This window comes from Lycorma delicatula, chromosome 4 (genome assembly GCF_047948215.1).
Source record: "Lycorma delicatula isolate Av1 chromosome 4, ASM4794821v1, whole genome shotgun sequence".
Lineage (NCBI taxonomy): Eukaryota > Metazoa > Arthropoda > Insecta > Hemiptera > Fulgoridae > Lycorma > Lycorma delicatula.
Genome location: NC_134458.1, coordinates 56,977,390 through 57,005,262, shown reverse-complemented (window position 1 = coordinate 57,005,262; position 27,873 = coordinate 56,977,390). Strand labels below are relative to the sequence as shown.

The 27,873-nt window shown below is 31.6% G+C and overlaps 1 protein-coding gene across 2 annotated transcripts in view; it reads left to right on the top strand.

Moving 5' to 3' along the window:
• The window catches only part of LOC142322857 (ribonucleoprotein PTB-binding 1-like), a 243,124-nt gene that overhangs the window by 189,808 nt on the left and 25,443 nt on the right, over window positions 1-27,873 (top strand). For both annotated transcript variants that reach the window (XM_075361942.1, XM_075361941.1), the window contains exon 2: window positions 25,210-25,504. In XM_075361942.1, coding sequence (XP_075218057.1) covers window positions 25,210-25,504 — 295 coding nt within the window. The remainder of the gene's footprint in view (window positions 1-25,209; window positions 25,505-27,873) is intronic.

Genomic DNA, 27,873 nt, shown 5'->3' with positions numbered 1-27,873 from the left:
TGTAACTAAACGGTTTTACATACGTTTTAGATAACTATCTACGTTATGATGATTATGACATCGGCTTCGCTGATGAAATAGACATTTATTTTCTCTGTGCAGTGATGTTTTCAGCGTTGCTATTGTCGTCTTATTACCAGATTAACGATCATCGATCATTATTGCAGAAATATAAGTTTTATATAATATTATACTTAAAAACTTTTTAGGATTCTGTTTAGGTAGATATCATAAGAAAGCTACCTATTGTAATGGGTATCATGATTCGACTTCCGGAAAATTTCGACATATCTTCGCGTTTCACATCTCCCAGATCCCAAACCACCGTCAGTTCAAAAGTTTATACATTTTTTCGAGAAAAAAAATCGTTGTAACTTTCTTATTAAGTAAAATATCAAGTTTGTTTTAAGTTCATACTATTCTTTGGATAAGGCCCTAAAAAGTATCTAAGTAAAGTTTTTTTATATCACCAACCATTGGCCCAGGGGGTGGAAAAAATGATAGGGTTTCGCAGACAAAAAAATCATACCTCCCTTAATAGGTACAGTGTCGAATCGGTTTAAAGTGTTTGTTAGTCCTCTAAACATTCCCTAAAACATTTGATTGAAACAATATTTTATATGACCAACCCTTACGGCAAGGGATGACCAAAATGTTGCTGTAATTGTAAGAAGATTGGGCTTATCGTACGCTTAACATGTGAAACTCTTTTCACATGCAACCATTGTCGTATTGAGTAACTTAAAGATGGAAATCTTTTTTATCCCCTACTTAGCACCGGTGAAATCTACCCTCAGCCTTCCGGCGTGCCGAAAGGGATTTTTTTCTATTTAATTCGCGTTTCATGTTGATGAAACTTATTTGTTTTTCTAATTTATATATTGCGGAATTTTCTTTTTTATTGAATACGTAAACGAAAAGTCGTTCGTTCATGTAAAATTGTACACAGTTATCGGGGTTCGTGGAGACGATTGTGCCCCACTGAAAGAAACGAACTGAATTGTAACGAAATTTTCACGTATGCCTTACTCATTTTGGTAGTTTCACTTATAAAATACTTTAAAAATATTAGTACTAAAATCAAATATCCAGAAAATTGAACACAAGGGAACCGAAAATAGATTATTTTTTAATTCTTCGTGGTTTTGACCCGCTAAAATCTTTTTCTGATCTTCTTTTAATAATCAAAAATTTTTTTTAGTTCACCTTTTGAAAAATAATTGTCGTGTGGTGTAATGTCGTTACTCCTACAAACAGCAATCCTCAATTTCTCGCACCTGGGTCTTGTTTTCATTCTATTTTATGTGGGTTGTATAGAATACAGATAATACATTTTCTTTTGAATCCTTTTTCATTATAATAAAAACGTGTTAAAAGCGTCGGGTAAATTACTAAGCCCATCGAATTTTATTTTTATATACTTATTTATTTTTTAAGATAAAAATAACTAATAAAAAGTTGTATTTCTGTTTCTCTCAATTTTTGTTTTGAATTATCTTCATACATATTTAACGTTTTCATAATTTAATTCTTCAGCTATATTTTAAAAATTAATGGTTGCGTGTTTTTGGCTTTTAATAATTTATTCTAAAAATTGTTTAAATTTGTAGTTTAAGAATCATTTCGTAGCGGATCGTTAGCGTTTTTTATTTGACATTTTTAATGTTTTATAGATTTTCCATTGTCGCCTGTTAAGTTATCGATGATGACATCTAGCAGTTTGTGGAATGCGTTAATGTTGTTGGAGTAATGTTGAAAATGAGATACGTAATTTTCTTTTTTTACTTTTATTTTTACGGATTTTAGACGTTAATCGCGTTTTGATGTATATATAAAAACAATTATTATAAAGTATTTTTATCGCGACAGTTATAGTACTTCCAAACAAGTGAAATACATTATTAGAAACCTGCATGAAGGCTTAACTGGGAAGACAGACTGACATCGGTCTCCACCCCTCTCAGTCATTCCTTCTCGACAGCGTTCAGGCCTTTTAGAACCGGCAACGTCGCATTGAATTTACCATAATTCGACAGACAGCTGTACACCAGCAACCCGACCGACACCCTCGATTCTGAACACCCTACCGTGCAGTGCATGGTACCTCTTTCAACGGCCTAACCTTAACAGTCCATTTTTTATACGACTATATAACCGGATATATAGGCAAGTATCGTTTTTACTGCTACGCAGATGCAGGACAAAGTTAACCTAATGAAACAGTGTCTTAAATGTATATAATAATTTATATATTATTAAAATAATTTTTTAATGTAGTTTTTACACCTAATCAATCCGAACTTTGTAAGCTTATGGCGCTGGAAATCATTCCGTATTATCATCTTTTTTGAGAGGGATATTTAATTATTGTATTTTTTGTACGATGTTTTATGTTCGCGGTTTGTATGTACCGTTTCTCCAGTATTTTTTTTTATATCGATTGCCATCGATGTAACATTTTTTTGTTAGTTAACGGGCTATAGCCTTGAAAAAAAATCATCCGCAGTTTCGTTCATTTTGAGTTCGGAAGAAATTTAAGGAGTTGTATAGAAATCTGAGAGCTACTACCACGTAGTACGATTTTATTTCTTTAAATTTTGCTCGTAATTAATAAATCTCCATTAAACCGATGCTAAACTTAATCTGAATGACTATAAGAGAAATGAATCTAATAAAACGTGGACTGATCAGACGACGATAGCTCGAATTTTTTGTGCGCCTTCATTATTCTCATATTACCCTTTGTTTTATCTTACCTGAGTCTTGTACAAAAGCTGCTAATATATAAAATTTATATATGTATAACCGATATAAGTTATTTTATTTTTTTCTATTCTGAATGATTACAGCGTTACTTATATTATTAATTAACTATGGTATTATTAATAATTATTTTCATTTCGCTTATACTTGAATATCGAATCGTTTTGTTTCATACAATTCTGTCGGATTGGAAAGCTTTAGGGAAAGATGACAATTAGTTACTGAAAAATTCCGGTTTGAAGGCTAAAAAAGATATCGTTAAAGATACGGGCGACGATTTTAAATCTAATATTAGTTTAAAATGTTACGTGTCAGATGAAGCATCTGCATGATAAAGTTTTTTAAGTTGGGTCCACCCCTGGAATGATGCTAAGCGGAATTATTTGCAAAATAATCGTAGTAAAACAAATTCCGACACGTTTCGTGACTTACAGGATTTCTTTTATTTAAATTTTTAAATAGAAATGAATCTTTTTTGCATTATTTAAACCCATTAAATACTTATTTTATGTAATTATTCGTACCAAAAATGTATTTCTTTTAAATGTATCATTAAGGGTATTACGTGCTCATACCGTTATTTTACTGTTCAGTCTTTTTTTATGTATAAAAATAATTTACCGTAGTAACATTTTTATATTAACTCCTACTAAAGAATATATAAATGTATCGTCCGATTTTTCCCCTTAGAATAATCAGAATAAAATTTTAGACCGAAGAATAATGGTTTTTTCCGAGCGATTATTTTTTCTCCGATTTGAGAAATTTTGCTTAACGATTGATTGTCCGTGAATTAAAAACGTTCGTAAATCGTATATTGAAATTATCCCCGTCTTATGTTAAATATATAAATGAAATTAGTTATTGAGTATGTATTAAATGAAATAGTACATTTAAGTAAAGCGATTTCGGTTTCAGGTTTTCGTTTAGCGTTAGCTTTGGCGTACAATAGAAAATATTTGTTTTTATACTCATATGTTCTTACAATTATTATTATTGGTTTTTTTTTCTTTTTTACTGACCTAAAGATCATCAATAAAGTATTAGGCTGTAGTACAAAAAGTAGTTTGTTGTGTATGGTAGCCGATATAAGAGCAGACCGACTTCGTCCGGCTCGCGGCTCTGCTATGCGATGGCCGCTAGCCGTGACCCGCGTACATGAGGCCGACGTAACGGTACAGACGGAGTGGCGAGGGTATCGACTCCATCGTTTCTACCTCATCACTGCTATATAACATCTACAGCTAGCTAAACTTCTATTACCTTCCAGAAAAACTAATAATTTTAACTTGATTATAAATACAAAACATTCTATTTCGGAAATACTTCCTTATTCTCAGGAGAATTACGTCGTTACATTTTCTTTGAGATAAAAATGGAAAAATATCGGTTACGTTAATAATATTAATTAAATAAAAAAAAAAAAAAAAAAAAATAGTAACTTAATATATTTTATTAATTAATAAACATATCGATGGATTTAACCAAACAATTATTGCTGAAGCGTTTCATTCTCACTTATAAGAACGTAAACTAGATAACCAAATCTTCATTTATCGACTAGATTTCACACTAAAGCAAAAATCGGCCGAGTATTTTATTACCTACGGATTATAATACACTTATATTCAGTTTTTTCATCAACCTATTTTCATCCGGTTTTTCTTCTGGTGAGCGATTACCTCGATCGACTCTCAAAATAATTTATTGAACTTTATTGGTTTAGGATGATCGGCTGAATCACCTAGCTAGAAAATTTCAAAATTTTTGAATATCCTTTTTCTATTTTAGCCGATCTTCTGATTGAAAAATCAATCGCTTCTAAAAACTGTATGGCGTTGTTAAGATTAATAAGCATCCCGTGCCGAACTTATTAGGGAAAGTCAGGACGGGCGGTTTACCTTTGCCCGTTGCCATTTTTTACGGAGCCGAATGTTTTTTTCGCAAATTACCGTGCGAAGCCCACCTAAATGTAGATTATATTCAGCCCTACGTGTAGCACACTTTCATTGTTTTCACCTCATGGACCGGCTGTGCAGTGAACATCATTATTCTCAGAGAAAGTAATTGCGACTAGTATGACGAAGATCTTTTTACGTTCCATAGTTACGAGTGAGCACTGAGAAAATAAGTTTCTTGGAAAATTGAATAAATGAAGTATGTTATTATCATTATAAATTTATTTATATTTTTATCGATGTTATATCTGTGTTTTTCTTTTAATTTTATTTTATACATATTTAAAGAAGTGATGTTTATCTTTAAAAAAAAATACATGCATTGAACTGTCGATATTCTGTGGTGTTCATTATCGGAATAGACATTTATCAAATCAATTCCTTCTTATTTCGTTAAAGTAATTGCAACTTTTCTGATTTTTCCGGAATATTTCAGAAAATAGTTTCCCCCTCCCGAATAAATGAAATTTTTTCTTAAATGTGTAAGTCAACTGAAACCGATTAAAGATAAAACGATTTTATTTTTATCGATGATATTTTTTTTTTAAATTGTTACGATTTTTGTATAATGATGTTCATGAAATCATTGTGGTAAATCGTTCTGCGCTGTCTGCTGGAGTGCCACTTTCATCAGCTGTTGTTTTGTTATACTGACATATATAGGAGCTCAGATATATGTATGAGGCGTTCTTTTTTTTTATGTAGATTGAGAATTAAGTAAGAAATCGGCTTTTGCCGAGTGATGATTGCGATCTCATCTAATTTAATTATTTTATTAAAATATGCTTTATTTTGCAATAATTTGGCGCTATTATTTTTGTCGTAATGTGATGATAAAATTATATTTTTAAGGAATCTCTGATAGTATTGTTTTCCTTACTTTTGTGAGAAAGGTATTTGTAAGTAATAGCGGGAAAAGGGTGATACAATCAACAGGTAGCACTGCGGTCGTCGTGGAAGGGGTTCGGTCGCAGGATTGGGGTTTTAATCGGGGATAGAGAGGGCGGTGATTCTACCGAACAATTTCATTGACTTTAAACGTATTTTTTTATTCTACATATGATAAAAATTCCATACGATTGAAAAAAACAAATTTGAATATTTAATATTTTTTTTATCATTCTTTCTGATTCATTTACGTAAAAAAAATCCGAAATGCACTTAAGACTTTTTCTATAGTTAGAAAAAGAGTTAGTACTTTAAAGACAATTTTAAATAGTAAAACGTGTAATTAATCTCATTCTTGTTGATCGCGTAAAATTGTATTATATATTTGTAACTCGCTTAAAAGTTTCGCCGGTTACGGTATATTGCGCAATAATTTTCAATTAACTTTTTTTTTTAAAGTTGGATTAATTATTTTTTACGGACTGGCATTCTTTTAATTTCAAACATACCAGGTTCTCATTTATTTTATTCACCTCGATTTTCAGAATCGGAGTAAACCCATTTCCGAAAAAAATGAATTTTTCCATCGTTTGTAATCCCGTTTATCATGCTGGTTGTCGTCGTTTCTTGCTTTATATCATGTCGCGCAAGAATTTTTTTAATAGTGTATTTGTAAAATTCTAAAACTATACGTCAACGTTTTATCTACTTCGGACATTTATTTTCTAAGAAGTTGTACGCCTTAGCGTACGCTTCAGAATGAGACTACCAGAAGTATAAATCGATGTTATCTCTTTGAAAATTGCTTGGTATTTTCATATTATCGATCGAAAGTTAAATCATGTTATTTTCAGGGGAAAAACACGTTTACATAGAGATACTTTAATAAAAATTAAACGAAAATAAGATTATGCATTTTTATTATATTTCTTGTAGGAGTAAAATTGTTTTCTTGTATTTAATTTGTATTTATTGAATCTAAATCCATATTAGTTGTGATATTTTATACTTTATATTTACCCTGCGTATTACGTCCATAACTATTTTACATCGTGTCGGAGAATTTAACCATGAACTCTACTGTTCTACCGTGCTTTTATTGTTAACAATACTCAATATATTTCAGTATTCTGTTTTATTGTTTTACGTATATGTATGCGTGCTTATATAAGCTCATATAAGCACGTTTCTTAATATAAGCACGAGTTTCTTAATTCAGAATCCCATAAAAAATTTTCAGGTATCATGGTGTTAAGTGTCAGTTTAAATTCTACGAAAACAGCGCATGATAGTTTTGTACTGCGCTGTTTCCGAGGAGTTTTTTTAATGTAAATGTGTTAATGAATAGCAGTTATTGTATTGACAGTATTATTCCACGTTTGCGTTTCAATCAATCCAATTCGATGTAAAAAAAAGAAGATTTTTACGGTTACCTATTCATTCGTTAGCCTTCACTAGTTTGTTTAAACGAGAATAAAAATATAATAATTTGTTTTAAAAAAAATGTAAAAATCTATTGATGTAATACAGTGTTTTTTTTTTGTTTATCTTTTTTTATCCGGAAGTTACATGTTATTTGTAGAATTGGAGTCCGTAGATTTGTTTAGCGATTTCAGTCGTATAACTAGCGATGCAGCACGCACCGAATCATTCTCTGTGCGGGGTCGGAAATGTTTATGTGGTATAGCTACTAGGGTAAATGTCTGCAACACTGTAGATAGATATTAAGTGTGCAGTAAACCGACGACGCGGAGCCGGACCGAATACAGTCGGTCTTCCGACCCTCATCTCAACCCTCTGTTAGGGGCGTAGTTTTTATATTATTCCCGTACTTTACTGTTCTCTTTCGACTTCTAATTCCGTTTCTATACTCCTTCCTGAATATATTTTTCAGCACATTCGCTATTCACATCGCGCGACGTAGATATTTGAATTCATTTTAATTATTCCGCGACGGAGGTTTCTATTTTATAAGATCTCTTTTACCGAAATGTAAATATTTTTCAATTTAAAATCGAAAAAAAAAATTAAATTTCGTTCGTCGATAAATTTCATTTTTTTCCGTGCATAATTAACCGCGGCCCAACGAGCGGTATTTTTATTTCGTACCCTAATTCGTATACTTACAAGGTAAGTATCTTGCCCGTCTAATTGTGTAATATTCGAACTGTTGCACATGTTTCGTAGGCAAAAATCTGTGAATTAAGATTCTTTTCTTTTTTTTTAATTACTGACAAGTAGGTGTGATAGAAAGCAGTTGAAATTTAACATGAGAGCAAGTATTGTGTAATTATTTATTATTTGGATTGATCTGAACACTAGGCTAATTATGTTTTTGAATTATGACTTCTGAACCTGTTGTAACAAAATAATTTCAAATAATAAATTTTTATCTTAACCGGATAAATTTCTGAACGTTTCATGAACATCTTGTAAGTTCTGTTTCATTAACGAACTGAAAGATAATACGATAAATTTAAATAACAGTTAACAATATTGTCTGCATTAAACAAAAGACCTTAGGCTTATAGCCGTCTACGAATTAAACGGTATAAAAACATTTCATACAAGAATTTCTTAGGTTGAAAATAGTTTGCGCTAAACGCAAACAAAAACTTTTGCCGTCGATGATTTGATGTCGAGCTTAGAATTTTTTTACTTTCCGAAGTCTTGTTCTATGAATGCAAATTTATCTAGATCGTCAATTTTTTGTCGTGTCACAACGTTAGTGTCAACTTCGAAACGTTGAAGTGAATGTTGAAATTAGTTGTTATTTTGGTTTAATTATTTTTTGTATTCTTTGCAGTAAAAAAAGTAAAAACGAGAAGGATGATCAATGTCTGGAATGGAAAATGCATCTTGGCATGCTTATTCCGAAATAAATCATCTTGAATTGAATAATTTTGTTTTACGACAACCATTGAAATAACAGCGAGCGGGATCGATAATCATCCGCAATAACTGTTCACTGTGTATATTTTGTGTGTGTGTAGAGAGAGAGAGTGTGAGAGTGAATAAGTGAGTTAGTGACTGTAAAAAATAAAGAGAAGGCTTCCTGTGGTGTCCCTCACTTTTGTGTGATTCTAGACCTTATTTTGCTGAGCCGGTCTCCGTGGTGCGAGTGGTAGAGTCTTGGTCTTTCATCCGGAGGTCTCGGGTTCGAATCCCGGTCAGGCATGACATCTAACACGCTACAAAAAATTGCCGTTTCACCTCATCCTCTGAAGCAATACCTCACGATGGCCCCGACGCCAAAAGACCTTATTTTGTTGTTATCGTAGTTCTGTTATCCCTGATGTCCAATTGAGTTCGTTTTTGTTCTTGCACCATCAATTATCTATCGGTTGTTGACAATCAGCATGAATATCTTAGGTTCATTAAATTAATAGCAGCTTTTTTTAAAACTATTACAGTTCTCTGATGTAAACCGAAAATCGTTCTTAGATTTTCGGACAAAAAAAATTCTACATCTCTGACTATTAATTTTTTCCTGTCGATATGACTGTTAGTACTTACTTATAAGAGTGCATATTTATCTGGATTTCTTACTATTCCCGCTGAATATTATAAGGTTTTCTTTTAAAACTATTATGATTTCTCTAACCGCTCCTTGTAATTGAAATGTGACCGATTGTAATCATTATTTTTACTTTTCAGTGATTCGGAAAATGTGGTTTATTTTTAAATTGTGATTTACATAGGTTTCTCTTTAAAAACCTTTACTGGAATTGAGAGATTTACTTTTGTCCAACCAAATTTTTTACCTGGACTTTTAAAAGTGGAAGTGGTAAAGGGGCTTATAATAAACGTAAAAAAAATAAATAAATGCGCTAGCGGAGGTGATGGGGGATTGAAAAGGGGTGGAAAATGGTATTGCGATTTCCGGCGAAAGTTGACCTCAAAAAAAGTATCCAATACAAAAGTTGTAGATCGTGAAAAAATCTACAACTTTTGTAGAGGTCACTTTTTAACATAATCTCAAAATTTCCGAGAAAAATGCGAAAAGTCGTTTTTTATTTTTCATTTCCGCAAAAATAATTTAATTTTGACGAAACTTAGTAAAAGTACACCACGTATTATTATTACAGTCGTAGTAAATATATATGTATATACACGGATTTCTGAAGACTGATATTTTAATCTCTTAGTATTGTTCATATTTAAAAAAAAATTATTTATATTGCAGTGTATATTTATTTTTTCTTTTGTGAAAATTGTGTATCAAGATTTGAGGTTATATTTATGTAAGTGTTATTTTTTATGAGTAAAATGATATGTTTTAAATGACACAGAAAATAGCACACATCAGATAAATTCTTGATTTTACATTAATTTTAAATTTACCAAAAACAAGATTTCTGATAAAATACACGGTAATTATTTAGTTACGGTGCCTCACCCCGAAATTACAAAAAAACATATCAAATTCATTCAAAATTAATATTTATTCATTTAATGATGTTTTGGGTGTCGGAAAATAGTAAATTAGTAAAAATTTACATAGTGATACAAATAACACGTAACACAATGAAAATCTAAAAAAATACATATCATAGTAAAACAATATATTTAAAGACATATACATGAAAATAAATAATATAATCTAACCAAACTTAACCTACGCTCGCTTCGCTCGCTAACCTTGACTAATCAACAGTATTGTTTTGATTATTTAAGTAGTAAATAATTAATTAGGTTAGGTCAGCTCTTGATGATTGCGGTTGCGTTTTTCTTGCTCCGAGTATTGGTGGATATTATTGCAGTTTTAGTTAATAGTTCTGTTACTTTTTCGTTTTTAGTAGTTCTGTTGCGTTTTTGTAGAGTTTTCGTTTGTTTTTTTTTTTATTTGTATCACTATATAAATTTTTACTAATTTTCTATTTTCCGACACCCAAAACATCATTAAATGAATAAATATTAATTTTGAATGAATTTGATATGTTTTTTTGTAATTTCAGGGCGAGGCACCTCAACTAAATAATTACCAAATACACTATTATAAAATAAAACTATTTGTATCAAATTTTTCATATCATAAGCTGCTGATAACCCTCGTCCCTATTTAATTGTCATCCGAAGAATTAACGGAACTAAACTAATCGAAATATATTTGATATACTTTGTTTTATATGTCGATGAATACTTCAGTGCTTTTTAAACTATAAAAAACTGTATAAAGTAAATATTATTTGATTTAAGCGTTATTTATTCAAACTTTTATTCATGATATTTAATGCCGTCTATCGATCGTTTGACTCGGTTCAAATTTGTTTGAATCCGTAAAAAAATTCTTTTTTTATTCACGCCAAAGAAGTATAACTTACGTACACACGAACTTCTTTAAAAGAAATTGACCGATTTCAATAAAAGGCACTAAAAATTAAAAATTATTCTTTAAATCTATACTGTAACGCTGCTAAATTAAATTAATGGTTTATAAGTTATTTGAATATGTTTTTAATTTGGTGCCAAATTTTTTAAGTTATAATTCAAATCTACTGCGAAAAAAAAATACTATTTGTTATTTGAGATTATTGGCACAGTGGTCAGTATATTGATGATTAATTAAAATAATAATAAAAAAATAACAACCCTACCCTACTAAAGTGCATTTGTGTGTGTGCGCACGCCTTAGCTGAGAACATGCTTAGATGATCGAAAATACTGCCAGTCAAAAAATCATATGATTTTTATTATTATTGTTAATAATCATCGGGGAAACTTATTTTTGGCCCACCCGGCTTATATTTACTGAGAACTAAAAAAAATTTAGTTCTATACGCAGTTGTTCAAAAAACGTATTATTTATTTTTACACTAGTTTTATCGAATTAAGTTTACGTAACGTTACTAGTCGATGTTGAAACGTATTTTATTTGTAAGATCCTATAAGTGTAGTTAAAAAAATGGACGAGTTGGATACTTTATTGTTAAAAAATTTGAAAATATTGTGTCAATAGGAAACTGTAAATAAGATTATTTTTAAATATATGATTTATCTAGAAAGATTGATAGTAGCACATAGTAAATTCATATTTTCTGTTTTGAATCGTTTAATACAAAATTAAATTATCTTATCGAAATATTTGCCATTAGTCTATTATTAGGCTGTTATCGGCCTAATTATTTATGTTAATGGGTTAAAGTGCTGGTAATAAGTACTATTGACAATAGAAATCTCATTTACATTTTTTTCGGTTAATTATACTTCTTCCCGTTAAAATAGATTCTAATTTCGATTACAGTTATACTGTTTTTTCCCCTGGCGTAAATATTTTCTTTAAATCTAATTTTATTTTTAATTGTTTAATGAATGTATTTATGTACGTACTTTAATTTTATGGATATACAGAGTGAGTTTTTTATTGTACCGATTCCACTAATTATGCAGTCGATTGGAGTACGCACTGCATCTATTTATATTTACGGTGATATATTTATATATTTTCATTTCTTAGATCACACTGTTCCGGTCATCTTATGCCGTTATCAAAATCAATCCTGAATGTTATTTGCACTTCCTTATTATTAAATAATAATAATAATAAACTTCTCCCTCATCACCCTCTTCCATTCTTCCAAGGGCCGATTTCTTATTTAAACTTTTGCGTTAAAAACTAAAATACGGATTAGGAATTGTAGCTATTCTTAGTCCTACCAATTTTAATTTTTTCGTATCCGTAATTCAAAATTATTATTATTATTCGAATAAAATAAGTCCACTTTTTCATGATTCTATGAAAAGTATACGTAATGTATAGTTCAAAGATAAAATTTTTGAATAAAATTCTTTATATGATGTACGAAAATTTATTTAAATTAAAGAACACGTTTGTTAAATAAAATCCGATGAAATCAGTTTTCATTTGTTCTGTCGCACCTGTAACTCATCTGTTGTCGAATTAGTAAAAATGAACCGTTAAAAATTTTTCACTGCCTTCCAGTTCGACCGTTTCGTCATTTTACGTCGTAATTTTCGCGGTACGTACCGTATATGTTTAGAAATATAGACATAATACAGTGAAAAGTTGTACTTCCAAACTAATTTTTATGAAAAATATTTCGTTAACGGTTTGGGGTTCAATTCTTTCCCGTGATTTTTTTATAATAAAAAAATATCGACTGTTACCTCAAATTTTCTTATCCTTTGTAAGGTGTAAAATTCAGGATTAATTTCTTTCTTTCGCATTTGTTGTATAATAAAAATTTTAACATTCTAGATATCTTATAATATATTAGTGTATTATCGGAAAAGTTTGTTAATTTTTGACACCGGGTGTGTACAGTCCTTTATTGTAGTCTTCTTTTATTTAGTCATCTAAATGACATAATTCTTAACTTTATATTATTAAGTCGACGGTTGCTCGTGTTCATAATACTATATAGTCTCGTTCATAATACAATGTATTCAATTACAAATTATGTGTACTGGAATCGTTTTATTTATACTCGTGTTATTGAATCCGATTCGGCGACTACTATACAGTGCATCGTGTCGAGGGTGAGTATACCACCCGGATCCGTGGGATGACGGGGAAAGGGTTTGTTGTCTATGTAGTGGATGGACGAAGCGATGTTTGAATGTAATTATGAGTGTCCCCGAGTGACGTCATTCTGAACGCAGGGGCGGCGCCAGACGGTCGGCATCACATCCATACAACCCCTTCTGTTTGCCTCATACGGAGAGAATATTGCCTTTCGAGACCGTCTTTCCGTCTCTCTGTCTTTTCAGCCTCCTAACACCAGTATAATATATTTTATATATTTATTTTGATTGTTTCTGTTGATATCAAAGCCGTACAAAACAGCCTGTAGCCTATTCTAAAACTTTTCCGGCCACAATATTTTAATTTTAAACCGAATTATATTTTTGAATAATTTTTTTCTGTTAAAACTTTTTTTGTTTTACAATATAAAGTAAAAAAGGCACGATGAATCTATTCGATCGATTAAACTTGCGGTTAGTAGAAAACATAAAGATCCGATTACTTTTTCTGCTACTTCAACATTAATTATGTCCGTTAATAATAATAAGTGAGATGAAGTTTTAATCGTTTGTTTTACTTTAATTAGCCGAATAATAAAATGTAAAACAAGGGCTACATAAATGAAGTAATATTACCCCAACGTTTGGGATGATAAACAGAATACTCCTAAGTTTTATTTTATAATCGTAAAATTAAGAAAAACAGGATGGAAGTTTTCTTCTTTTTCTATTAGGAAGAAGTATTCTGTTACGAACTCTAAATGTACAGTGAAAGAATGTGTTCCTTCCTCGCTGTTCAAGGAGAATATAAGAATGTAATATTTACAGACTTTTAATTACTATTTAAAATTTAGTAATGATAATTACGTTTGTGTATTAAAACCGATGAAAATTAGTTGTCGATCGTGAATATTGAGTCTATTTATTTTTAATGAGGTTTTACTTTGTTCACTTGCGGTAACGCCAATTTGAAGAAGGCGTTGGCGGATTTACGCCAATAATTTGTTACTATTATTTTTTTATTAGCCGCCATATAATAAGTAAAATCATATTAACTTTGCTGTAGAGAACCTGGTAATCTAAAATCAGTCCTTATGTGAATTTACACAGAATATTATTCGGCTAAATAGACGTATTTTCACAAATAAAACCGTTACCGAAAAAATAAAGTTGCGTCTAATATCGTGGAACTTTTGGATCGACATTTAATTACGCTTTGTTTTCTTTTTTTATAAACAATAAAAACGTTTTACGTCTGTTAAAAAATATTTGATTCCTACAGGGATAGATGCAAAAACCATACCGTAATTTTAAGAAAGATATTAGGAGATTTGTCATCCTGGAAGTACTCCATCGTACGCATTTCTAGTATTACGTATTTCTAGTATTTCACGTATTTCTAGGACTACATCCTGTTTATTATCTTTCGTTTACCATAATAAACCTGGGACGGAATGTTCGTTATTCTTTTACGAACGGCGACGTCTTTCGGGCGTGTGATCGATCAGTATCTTTCGTCAGGTCGTCTACGGCCGGAAGGTTATGGTACCTTACATTACATAATAAAGAATACAGATTAAATTATAAAGAAATAATTGAGGTCGTATGATGATGCGATTGATATTTAGATTATAGAAACCAATGAAGAAGTAACACTCACCAAACCGGTCGAAATACCGGCGATTAAGTATTAAAATAAAAACAAATTAAAGATAGTAGAGTTCATTTTTTTTAGTGATTTTTAAAGATGTTTATTCTTTGGGTGTTCATTTTAAAAAATTAGAATTGTACAAGAGAATTATTTTATAAGAAAAAAATCTTATTTTTCAGGAGTTGTGAACCACTTAGTAGAAAAAATTTACTGTTATACGAGATGAAAGTTTATTATTTTTACGTCACTCATAAGTATCGGCTTATTTGGAAAAAAATATCAATAGGAATTAAAGTAAATTATGCGTAAAAGATACCCCGTTTTCTTGATAGTTTTATTTCAGTGATCTACTACTTCGTTAAAAGTACATATAAAAATTATCGTAAAAGTGTATAATTAATAATAGAAGTGTTAAGCAGTATTTTAAAGAATTTTTTAAGGGAGAAATTTTTTTCATTGAATTGTGTTTTAACAACATTATTACGGTAAGTACAAAGTTTAATAATTTTAACTAAAACTGGAATGGAAAACGGGTTTTAAAGCTAAGAAGAATTTTCATTAAAACTTCTAGATAACAGATGGCAAAAGAGATTTTTTAAATTGTAATGATTTTATCGATTTAAGATTTAAAATCGGTCTTTGATTTTATTAAGAAGATAAATTAATGAATATTTTTACCGAAGATCTGCTGAAAAGAGTTAAATTACAGCACAGGATCGCATTATAATTGCTTATAATTAATGAAAGTTTTATAATTTTTTAATTTTCCTATATTTGATTAGCCGTTTCATTCGTATTTGATATATTGCGGGCTAAAATAGAATTATAATCAAACAGCTTCTTTTTTTTATATAAGTTATTAAGATGTCACGTTCGGCCTTTCGGCGGATGTTTGTGATACTCCTTAAATTATATTGTGATATCGGAACCGGAATTTTCTTCTGTGGCCTCTTTTTAATAACAGGAAATTAGAGGACGTGTAGCGAACGGCTTTATTCTACGGGGAGCATCTGCATGGGTTCTGTTAATCCTATAAAAACCAATTTCTTCAATTTACTCTTCCACTCGGCTTAGTACGGCCTCTCTTCCCTTTTTTAACACTTGTACGCCCGCGCGCATAGCACACATATACTCGTATGTGTCCTTTTTTTGCTCCATTTGTACATAAAAATAAAGTAAGATAACTTTATTCAAAAGAAGTGTGCTTAAAAAAAATGTTCTGCAATATAATTCGTTATACATAATTCGTATTTTGGACGTTATATCTTATAATACTATTTATATTAATATTTTAATTCGTTTTGAATTGTTTTACGAGATGTGAATCGTGTTCTTTTTAAAAATTAAGTTTGCATTTTTATTTTCTGTCTTCAGTTTTTCGATCGGATTATTTCTTTCGATAGAAAGCCTTGATTTTCTTTAACTGTCTCTCTGAAATAGATTTGAGGGCTAAAACTACGTCCCTATGGTTTTTATGAAACCCAATTGGGCAAGCTAGATCCCTATTTTTCCGTTTATCTCCTCGATGACCGCACTTCTACATCTACGGTGTCTTTTTTCCTTTGCCTTAAGCGTCTGCGTTTCACATCCATTTAGAAACCTAACATTTCACAAGACGTTTTTTTCAAATTTGACTTCATCTTACTACATAATAATGTTTTCTTTCAGTTTCCATTAAATGTTTGGTTGGCCATTGCTATTGTCGTTTTTTCTCTTTTGCGATACACACTTTAGGCCTACTTTCTTTTTTAAATCGTAAGTGCTTTATTTCGTTTTATACTGTTTAATGATTTTTTAAAGATTACAAATGCCGTGTATTTACCGTTGCTTTTCTTCAACCGCCCTGCAGAAATTAACCTAAAGTTAACACCCCTTGATGTTCGTTTAGGGAAACCGAATCGGTTCTAAATCTACTTTTCCACAATAAGTCGGTGAAGAGGGAAAATTTAAAGCTCTTGTAATTTTTTTTACGATTAATCCATCACATAAGCTGGAAGCTTGTGCACCGAAATATTTTGTAGCGTACGAAAAATGCCACGCCTCTCGGGATTTGAAGCCGGGACCTTCGGATGAAAGGCCCTTCTGTTAAGTAAGACATGCTATTTTATTTTTTAAAAATAACTTGACGGGGACACCATTACGATCTACGCACCTGTACTCTTAATCGATATTTTTTCATTATTCGCTGTAACATAACCGTTGTAATGCTTGCAACTTATTGAATTTTTAATTTTAGTTGCAGGCGGATCAGTCAGGAGATCAAACCGGCCAAACAATGTCCCCATTTTTGGATATGATATGGTTCGGAAAGAGTAAGTTAAAGCAGTAATAGATACACACACGAGCGGTATGATTTGTAGCATCGTCTTGTTGGAACCACCCGATTTGTGGATATCGAACCAATTCTTGCCTCAAAATGTTGTGACAATTTTTATGTAATGCGCTGCAGTAACGGTTGTAGCTCTCCTCGGTCGTATTAATAGTCAAATAATGCCAGACGAAGTGCACACCAGATCGTGACCTGACTACGTAACGACTTCTCATCTATCTGAAGTGGGTTTTCAGCTCTCTAATATCGACTGTTCTGCTTATTTACGTAGCTGTTCGTATAAAAATGAACTTCTGACATAAACATATGGTGGATTAAGTTTTCATTACCGTCCAAACGCTGCAACATTTCTTGACAAAAGTACATGCGAGCAACCGAATCCGCATCTTTTTATTCCTGAACGTTTCACTTTTATAGGGGTGAAAATTCTAGTCCTTACGTAAGATCGATGATTCACTGATATTCAGTGGTAATGCATGTTAAGTCGCAGAACGTTTTGACGTGCATATTATGACATTTAGACGTATATGTATGTTTTCTGGCGTTCTAATAATACATTTTGTGCTGGTCTTTATGTTTTAGATTTAATGTGAGAGAAGTTTCCTCAAAACTTTTAACCCGTAAGTTAATTACATGAATTAAGAGATACCCGCCTGTAACACGGAATATTGAACAGATTGCGAAGTAACCTTCGTACATTGTCACGGAGTCACCGCTTTTATAAAATGGTTTAATATGAAACACGATGTGCACCTGACCACTGTTCCATATTTTGTAAGCTACATTAAATGATTGACAATCATTAAGTTCAGCGCCTTTTCCCATAGGTCAAATGAATATCTAAGTTTTTAAATTTTCCCGTTTAGTAAATCTGATTCGCTAAATTTTTAGAAAATTAAATTATTTTCCTAATCGTCTAGTTTTTTATGACCGAAGTTACTTTTCCTGTTCTATTTGATTAGCCTACCTACATCTCAACCGAATTTAGTATTTAACAAAATGGCAATAGACGTCCAGTGAGTAAAACATTTCTTGCAATTCATTTACGTGTGATTTTTCACTCGTACACCATTATTGTTATTTATTATTATTTTTGAATAATAAAATTAGAAAGAGTTTTTCTTAAAATTTAAAGTTTCAAAATTATGACCGATGCTCAAAGTAATTGTCTTATTTTCCGAAAAAAGAATGATTCTTTAAAAAAAATTAATAAAGTTTTTAGTTGTAATGAACATTTTAGTGGTTTTTTTAAAAATACAATATCCTATTTTCATGATATTTTTAAACGTATACAGTATAGCTCAGAATGATGCAAATGTCTTTTTATCTAGATAGATGTATTTCTATGTAGACTGATTTAGCTAGATGTATTTTTTAAGACAACCTTGGATTCGAAAAACATTTTAATAATTCATGTCTGATGTCGGTTCTTATTTGTTTTTCTTGTGATTGTTTTTACTTTGTTTTGAGTTTCATAGGTATCGACCTGCAGTCCTATTATTTTTCTGTTTCTGTACCTTTTCTAACGTGTACCACATCCTTAACCGTTATACGTTTACCGACCGATTAATGCGAAATATATTATTTTTAAAATTTAGTCATAGTATAAGTAATCATCGAAACGCTAAATAAAAAAAAAAAAAACAACTAAAAATTACTTATTCTACGTATAATGTTTTGTGCGATTGCAAATAAATATTGTTCGGTGTCGATACAAGTTCTTAACCAAATAAAACATAAAGGTTTTAATAAGACTATGTTTTTTCTTCTGACTGTTTATTTTTTGTAACGGCCTAAACTCAGGTCCCTTCTTTCGTTAGACAGACTATACAATATTAAATATAACCTGTCAAAGATTATCGTTTACAGTTATTTATTTTATAAGTAGATTACAATTAAATCTTTTTATCGTTTAATATAACGTAAGTTGAAGTTGTTGAGAAATCCACGTGCGTTAATACCGACTTGCATCTCCATGATGTATGATTTTAGTTACCGCTAAATATTTATTAAAAATTATAAAATATGTTATCAGATTTTTAACGATAGATTGATAGGTAATTTATTTTTGTAGCTTACTAGTTATTTTTAAGTTCAACTGCTAATATTTACTTTTTAATGTCTGTGAGAGAAACCGTTGCTTGTATTATTATATATTGATGATCTAGAACACTAATATCAAACTGAAACCTTAACTCGCGTATCATATGAAACCATATTAATGTACCACCGGCGTATGTCAAGAGTATTTTTACTTTTTCCTGATCCCTTAATACATTACAAAGGAAAAAAATTGCTGTTGCTCAAACGATAATCTCTGTCCGGATTTTTTAATTTCTCAATTATTGAAGTGTGTGCGCACGCGTGTAAGAGTTACTGTTCACAGATTACTTATTTCGTCATGCCGATTATATTTTTAGTTTAATAAAATTCATAATTACTTGAAAATAACTAATTCGATCAGTTTATACAGATTGAGTTAATATGTAAAATCAGGCAATTAATTATAATTATTAATGTTATTATCAGTACCTTAGTGGCATTGTTACGTTTATACGGTATGATTGCTTTCATTAACTGCAATTATTTTTATTAAAAAAGTAAAGTCGTCAAGTGATTAAAAAAAAAAAAATATATATATATGTAACATTAACATAAACATAATAATGTAACAGTAGCCTAATAGGAGTCATACATGCATGGATACAAACCACACCTAACAACAACGAACGAAACGTTGAGGGTATTCTGAACTAAAATTCGCAGGAAATAGTTTTTACTGGCGTACCGGAAGCACGGTGAGTTTGTTACAAGTTGAAGTAGAACGTACTGGAACATAATTTCTGTTTTATTTTGTCGTTATTACTTTTATTAATCGTCTCTGTTTTATGTATATTGTTTTGTATTAATTACATTTACGTTAGAGTTTTGTTAGTTTTCTTCTTTTTGTTCAATAAATAAATTTTTAAATCGCTCATTTTTGTTATTAAAATATGGAAAATATTATCGGTTGTAAGACAACATATTGGACAGCGCATCAAGTGTTTGCACATTTATCGATGTAATGTGTAAATAATTGTTAAACAGAAACCAAAAACGAGGTTAAGATTGCCGCTTTTCATTCTTGTTGCTACAAAAATTGAGAACAAAAGATTTGGAGGTTCGATAAAAAACAAACCTCTTACCTTGTACTAAAAGAACTGCTCTGTTGTCTTAGGGTTAGTTAATACAGATTACGAAAATGAAAGTAAAAGAAAACTATTAGTAAAGTAAAAATATTAAAATCTATAACGCAGATATTTATTTTCGGCGCGACTGCAGCGGTTGTAGACGACCTGACTCGAGACAGGCTATTCTCTAAAATAGCATTCTACTTCTCGATTGTTGTTACCGACTGATAGGCATATAGCGTAAGTTGTAGTCGTTTCCGGTTTTTTCTCTACTGAACCGAGTACGCTACGGAACAAGCTTTCCAAGTCCACCGAAACGAAAGTGATTCATCCTTCACTCTGTTCACAGGGATTGGATGTACGGTGATCATCACTACTCTTACGAAGAGTAACTATCCCTAGTACCTATATATTAGGGAGCACATGTATATTCTCCCCCCCCCCCCATATAGGTGGCGCATGTTAAGCACTTTACGCCTGTCATTTACGGTCGTTTTTTTTTTTCTTTCTGTGATTGGCATATCGTACCTGGACATGTTTGAACATTATTTAATGCCAAAATTACAACAGGATGTGGGCACAGAATTCATTTTCCAGCAAGATGGCGCGCCACCACATTTTCATCTTGCGGTTGTCTTGTATTTCAATAGCAAAGTGTCGACTTGGATTGGATGTGGTGGAACAATTTCCTGGCCACCACGATCGCCTGATTTAACTTCAATGGACTTCTCTGTATGGGGTTACGTTAAAGACAGACTGTTTGTTCCTCCGCTTCCAAGAAATGTCGACAAGCTTAGGCTTGGATAACACAAGCAGTTGCCACCATAGATCTAGAGACATGCTGCATAGGATTTGGCAGGAAATTGATTACTGATGGGACATGTGCCGAGTTACCAAAGGTAGCAATGTTGGACATTTGTAAATGTAACTTGATGATATATTTATTGTATTCAGTGTTGTATCAAAAATTTCTGTAGGTTATTTACCTTTTTTCATTATTAAAGGTTACTTTTGTCTAAGAAATTTAGAAATACTCTGTATTTTAAAATCGTACATCTTTAGTTTAACGAGAAGAAAAAACTTTCTCTTACTACTTAAAACATCTTTATGTAGTCTGTTAACAACCACTTTTGTTTACTCGAGTTTATACATAATCATTATTTATTTTGCATTCACTAATCGGTTTAACGGTATCTTTTCATTACTCCGTCCCGAGCTCAAAGTATTTTTGTTTTTATTCATTTACCTTTTTATAAAATTTATCCGAACGATTTTTCGATTCAAACATCAAGATTTTATGATCGTTCATCGCAAGGCACATACATTTACTTCGCCGAAGAACGAACATTTATACAGACAGCCATGGCACAATTCCCTGTTTCTGACTCGCAAAATTACGTTCCAATTGAACTTTACTCACAGTAATCTACAGAGCCATAATCTAAATGGATATCGAAGCTATAAAATGTTTGATAGCTGTTTTGATGAATGGGCTTTCATATAATTTGGATTATTTCATACGAGTTATTAAGCGAAAAATTAACAATTATTTCAACCTTTCTTTGTGTTCATTGTCAACTTTTTAATTTTTTACCACAAATTTCATCATACCGGAAGAAAATATGTGATTGTAAAATATAAAAAAAATATTGAGTATTAATGGGTGCAGTTGTGTGCTTATGGAATATGAATGTCCAACTGTCAATAATTGTTATTATGACGGGGTAGTACATCGTCGCTGTTCATAATTTTCGAATGAATCATTGCACCTAATTTAAAATTTTAACTTAAGGTTTACCTGTCTGCGTGTGTTATTTAGGGACAGTAAGTGTATTTTTATTTGTTCGTGTATTTTTTACCGAGCTCTGGCGTATCGAAGAACACCGCGTGTGCAAGAATATAACAAAGAAATGATGATGGTTGCTGTTTATGTGCTGCAAGAGTAATATAGTGTGAGAGATAGAAAGACTAAAGGGGGAATATTATGTGTACGAGCGAGAGAGACAAGTGCTTTGACCTTGGCTTGAAGTTAAGTTCAGTGGCCTGGCGCGGCGCAAGATCCCCCACTATTTTAACAAGACTGTTACATTTCCCGGTCCGCGGTCACCACTCCTGCTGCAGCGTTAATTCTTGTACCAACAGATCCAAGAAAAATTTCATAAAATATTACATAGAAACCGCGAGAATAAGTGACTTTTTTATTCGAAACTTCTTCAATCTTCAAACATTACTTATTATCGGAACTTTCTGCACAGCATCATTATTTATCTTGGCAATGAAACGTGTTATATTTAATTCTTGTGACGCTATAGATAATTTTATGGATAATGACCGATAAAAATACACTCGACAACACCGATTCGGTTTTGTCATTATAATTATATATCCACAATTGGTAGTTTTAATTTCTTAATCTGAATTTTATTAAAAAATTTTAAACAAATATTCATATTTTTTTTAATTAATTTTTTCAACAGTTAAAAAAAATTAATATAGTCACTTCCTTTGAGTACTTCCTCAAGTGGATTCTATCCTGACTCGGTTATGTTTGGGTGTAAATCCGTCTGTAATAAGTAGTTTTCCTATAACTATTGATCACACCTCGCAATTTCTTGTTACTGATTTGTTAAAGAATTTTCATATCATGACCGATTATGAAGGATTATTTTTTTTTATATACATTGCTGTTCAACACCACACCTTAAAATTCTACGTGTATGTTGACAGGCAACTTTTTAGTCAGCCGACTAGCTGCTGTATCCAATGTGTGCGGTATGCAAGTTTTAATTTGTATTAACTTAATAGCCTGTTATTAAAAATGTATACTTGGATTTTATGGTGCTGTTAAATAAGCCTGTCAACATTAACAATATTCAGCCAAGCTATTCCACTGTAGCACAGTGATAAAATTATTGTAGCTTCATCAGGGCAGTTCTTTAACTGTGTATATTTGTTTCATCAACATTTTATTGTAGGCTGGTCATTTTTTTGTGCCTATGGAATTATATTTACTATGTGGAGGGGGTTGCAAAAACAAAAAAAAGCTTACCTTCTGGATAAAGCAAACTTCCTTATAAAATTTAATCCAAAATGTTGAAAAACGTTACATACTAACTTCAAAATAACTTCTTTTATGATATGTAAATTGCTATTAATGCAGTAATGCAACCAAGTATTGATAGTTGAGATACTTAGATTATAAAATTTTTTGTATTTTTAAGGCATCAACTTTCAAAGTCGTAAGGGAAAAAATTCCAACAACTGAATACTGTTGGAATTTTTTCCCTTGGTGTTATTTACTTTTCGAACTGGCATATTAAATATGGTTTTGGCCGCTGGCCATTATCCTTAATTCGCATTCTTCTATATTCAGGTGCCAGAGAAGTTTCAGGTAATGCAGTATCATGTAGCTGCAAGAGAGATAGTATAATTTATTGTCTCACCTAGGATCTGTAGTGTGCTATTGTGACATGTCCTTTTTTTTTACATTTTTGACTACTTGTAGGGGTTTAATTGACATTATGGAAAAAATTTTATTTATTCTCTACATTAATGTTGTCTCCTTCAAAATAGTCCCCATTAGATATTATACACTTATGCCAGAGCTTTTTCCAATCCCCATAACACTTCTGGAACTTGATCTTTGGAATAGTGTCTAGCTCTTCCAGCTATTCACTTTTAATCTAATCTATGCTTGTAAAATGACTGCCCTTTAAGGTTCTCTTTATTTTTGGGAATAGAAAAAAGTCACATGGGGCCATGTCTGAGGAATATGGCGGCTGGGGCATCATTACAGTGTGGTTTTTGGGTAAAAATTGATGAACAAGCAATGGAGTGTGAGCGGACACATTATCATGATGCAAAAGCCATGAATTGTTTCTCCACAGATTGGGGTGTTTTCTCGGATTGCTTCACGCAAACGGCGTTGAACTGTTAGGTAATACTCCTTATTGATCGTTTGACGTTGTGGCAAGAAGTGATGATTCACTATGCTGTTAAAATCGAAGAACACATGACCATAACCTTCGCATTCGACTGTACTTGTCGCTTTTTTCAGTCTTGGTGATCCAGAATGCCACCTCTGGAACGATTGAGACTTAGTTTCGACATCATATTCGTAAACCGATGTTTCATCACCTGTTGTGACATGTTTCAGTAGTTCTGCATCGTTGTTGACTTCATTCAGCAACTTCTGAGCAACTTACATTTGCAGCTGTTTTTGTTAGAAATTCAACAGTTTTGGAACAAATTTTACTGTCACACGTTTCATACCCAAAACATCCAAAAAAATTTCATGACATGAGCCCGTTGATATCCCAACGTCATCAGTGACTTCTCTGATTGTGATTCGGTGATCTTTCAAAATCATCTCACTTTTTCCACATTTTCATCGGTTATTGATGTGCTTGGGCATCCAAGGCGCTTGTTATCTTCAATATCTTCATGACCTTTTTGGAAACGCTTATACCACTCTGCTGCTCAAGATTCTGCCATGAGTAAAACAAGAGTTTACAACCCTTGCTTTACTCTTACTTTTCAGATATGTTTATCAATACAACGAAAAATCCCCTAGAACTGGACTAATACAACCCACGAAATTTCAAAATTCTTGTTAATTTTTGAACACACCTCATATATGTATGTTAACACACACACACACACACACACACACACACACACAGGTGTAAGGTATAATAAATCAATCGTTCATTACTGACTATACCACTGAATAACAGGCAAGTTTATATTTGTATCCGTCCAGTTCAAAATGTGTTGTAACTTCCAGAGCACAAATGTGTCGCATCACTTCAGTAAAGAAAAAAGGCTTTTAATAATGATTTTAAAGAGCGATGGAGAAAAATTCCTGATGTTGATAGGGGTCTTTTATAGATTAATTCTATTAAATGTTATAATCACCATTATTACTTTTGGTTTTAATTACAAAATTCTTTCTATCTGTTTCAGGAAATTCGAGAAATGCTGTGTGATTTTCCAGTACAGAGTGTACAAGTGATGCACAGTGGTACAGGCTCTAGTATGGCACGAGCTGTTCTTGAGGATCCAGAAATGTTAGAAGACTGGGACAGAAATAGAGTATTTCATCTGCGAGGTCAGTGTGTACCCGTGACACCGACGCACACTGAAATGATGTTATGTGTTGCAAGACTGCCACTTCAGTATACTGAAGAACAATTTACTGCTTTGATTCGTTCATATGGAGAAATAAAAAGACATTTTTTAATGATCAGTGAAAAAACTGGTATGTTTTAAAATATTAATATTTTTGTTCATATAAAAATATTTGCTTTTAACAATCCTACCTGGTCTTTTCATCTTTAGGTTGAAAAAGATTTTTTAATGTTATTTTCATTTGCAATTAATTATGAGCTAATTTTAATTATAATAATGTAATTTGAATGCTTGGAAGTAGCATTTAGTTAAGTTTAAATGCTTCTAAAATCTTATGATTAAGATAAATTTAAAATGTCTTTCTACTACTTCTTTCCTACAATAAATTACACTAACTTAATGTTTTATTATACACACATCAGTTTATAAACTGGTTGTAATAGAATTTGTTTCACAATTATTTTTATAATGTTTGATATAAAAAATTGTAAAATTCCACACACCATTGTGTCCAGTAATCAATTATAATAGGTTTTTTAGATGTTCTATTTTTAGAAAGCAAGAAAACCGAAAATCATATATAAAATTAAGAGTAGTTACTGAATTCCTCAAAAGTATAAAAGTATAAAATCTCTGGAAAAAGTATAAAATCAGCAGTTGTGGTAGAAAAAAATATAAAAAGTATGTTACTTATTGCAGTATTTAATAACAAATAATCTTGATTTTGTTATTTTTTTTTACACGACTGCCCAAACGGAGTGTAATGTATTTAGGGTGTATGTTTGTTACATTGTAGTGCTCAACGGCTAAACTGATTTAGATGTATGACCCCACATTGAATCCTTATGTTACCAGGCGTGTCATAGGCTATATAAATATGTATTGATTCGATTTCCAAATATGTATATATACGAGTATATATATTTATAACTACATACATATGTAGTAATGGAGATTTTCCAGATGAAACACAAACTTTAATGAATTGAATTAATGAACTGTGAGCTATGAGCCTCTACCACTGTGTTGGCTGGGTTTGAATTGAATGACTCGAATCAATCGAATGAATAATATTACAAAAATAATAGGATTAAATTTATATTAAATAAAATAATATTAATTGACAAATTTCTGTTTAATAATAATGGGTTTCTCATGGGGGACTGCGTGTGAGGTGATGCAAGCACCTCATGTGAGGCTAGATCATTTATCACTATCATCTGGTAAAAAACAGGGTGCCCCTGGGGCACTGTTTTGGGGGGTGCTCTTATAATATCTCTGCAAATAATCTTCCGATCTTCAAAATTCAAACAAGATATTTGTTAGTAGGTTGAAGGCTAACTTTTGCATGCATCAGGTATCCTCTCGATGTAATAGATCAGTGATGTAATATTTAGAAATGTTGTTGTTATATCTTTGCAACTAATCTTCTGATTTTCAAAATTCAAATGGGATATTTGCTAGTATAATACAAAATCATGATGGAACCAAACCAGAATAAAAAGAGCAATGTTTTTTCGGCAGTCTTTTTTTTTTAATTTTTGATATTTATATCTTGTTTTACCTATGATCGATAGTATGTTTTTTAGCATTGGAACTTAGAATACTTTGACACATATTTGGGTTTGCTTTTGTTGTATAAAGCTGCTCCCTGTTGACTGCTGTATGGATTTCAGCACAGATTTTCCCAGCTACATTACTTTAATATAACCATTCAGTAACCAAATTTACTGTAATGAACAATTTTAGTATTAGCAATAGCCAAAGGTATCTTGCTAGTCCTATGCAAATTGGTAGATGCTAGTCCTCCAATTGGTGGATTATTAGAATTGATAGTCAGATTTGTGGATTAGGATGCTGGTCCTATATAAATTGGTGGCAACACAAAAAAAAAACATATGTAAACATTAATGCAAAAATGAGGAGAAACAAAAGAAAACTCTGTAATATTCAAGAACCATAATATATAATTTTTTTATAATTGTGAGACACTTCTTGTCATCATATTGATAGAGTATTATTTTATTATTTATTTTGGGATTGAGAATCAACCCGCCGGCTTGGTCTAGTGTTGAATGCGTCTTCCCAACTCAGCTGATTTGGAAGTCGAGAGTTCCAGCATTCAAGTCCTAATAAAGTCAGTTATTGTTATATGGATTTGTTGAATACTAGATCATGATATCGGTGTTTTTTGTTGTTTTTTTTTTATTAGCTTCGGACCACCGTTAGGTGAATGATTTGTAGTGTGTGTGAAAATGCCATGCCTGACCGGTATTCGAACCTGGGACCTCTGGAAGAAAGGCCGAGATGCTACCACTCACGCAGTGGAGGTCTGCGTTCTTTGTAGTTGGGTTTCAATTAACCACACATCTCAGGAGTGGTTGAACTGAGACTTTATAAGACCTTCACTTCATTTACACTCATATATATCATCCTCTGAAGTAATACCTGAATGGTAATTCCCAGAGACTAAACAGGAAAAAGAAAGCAAGGGATTGA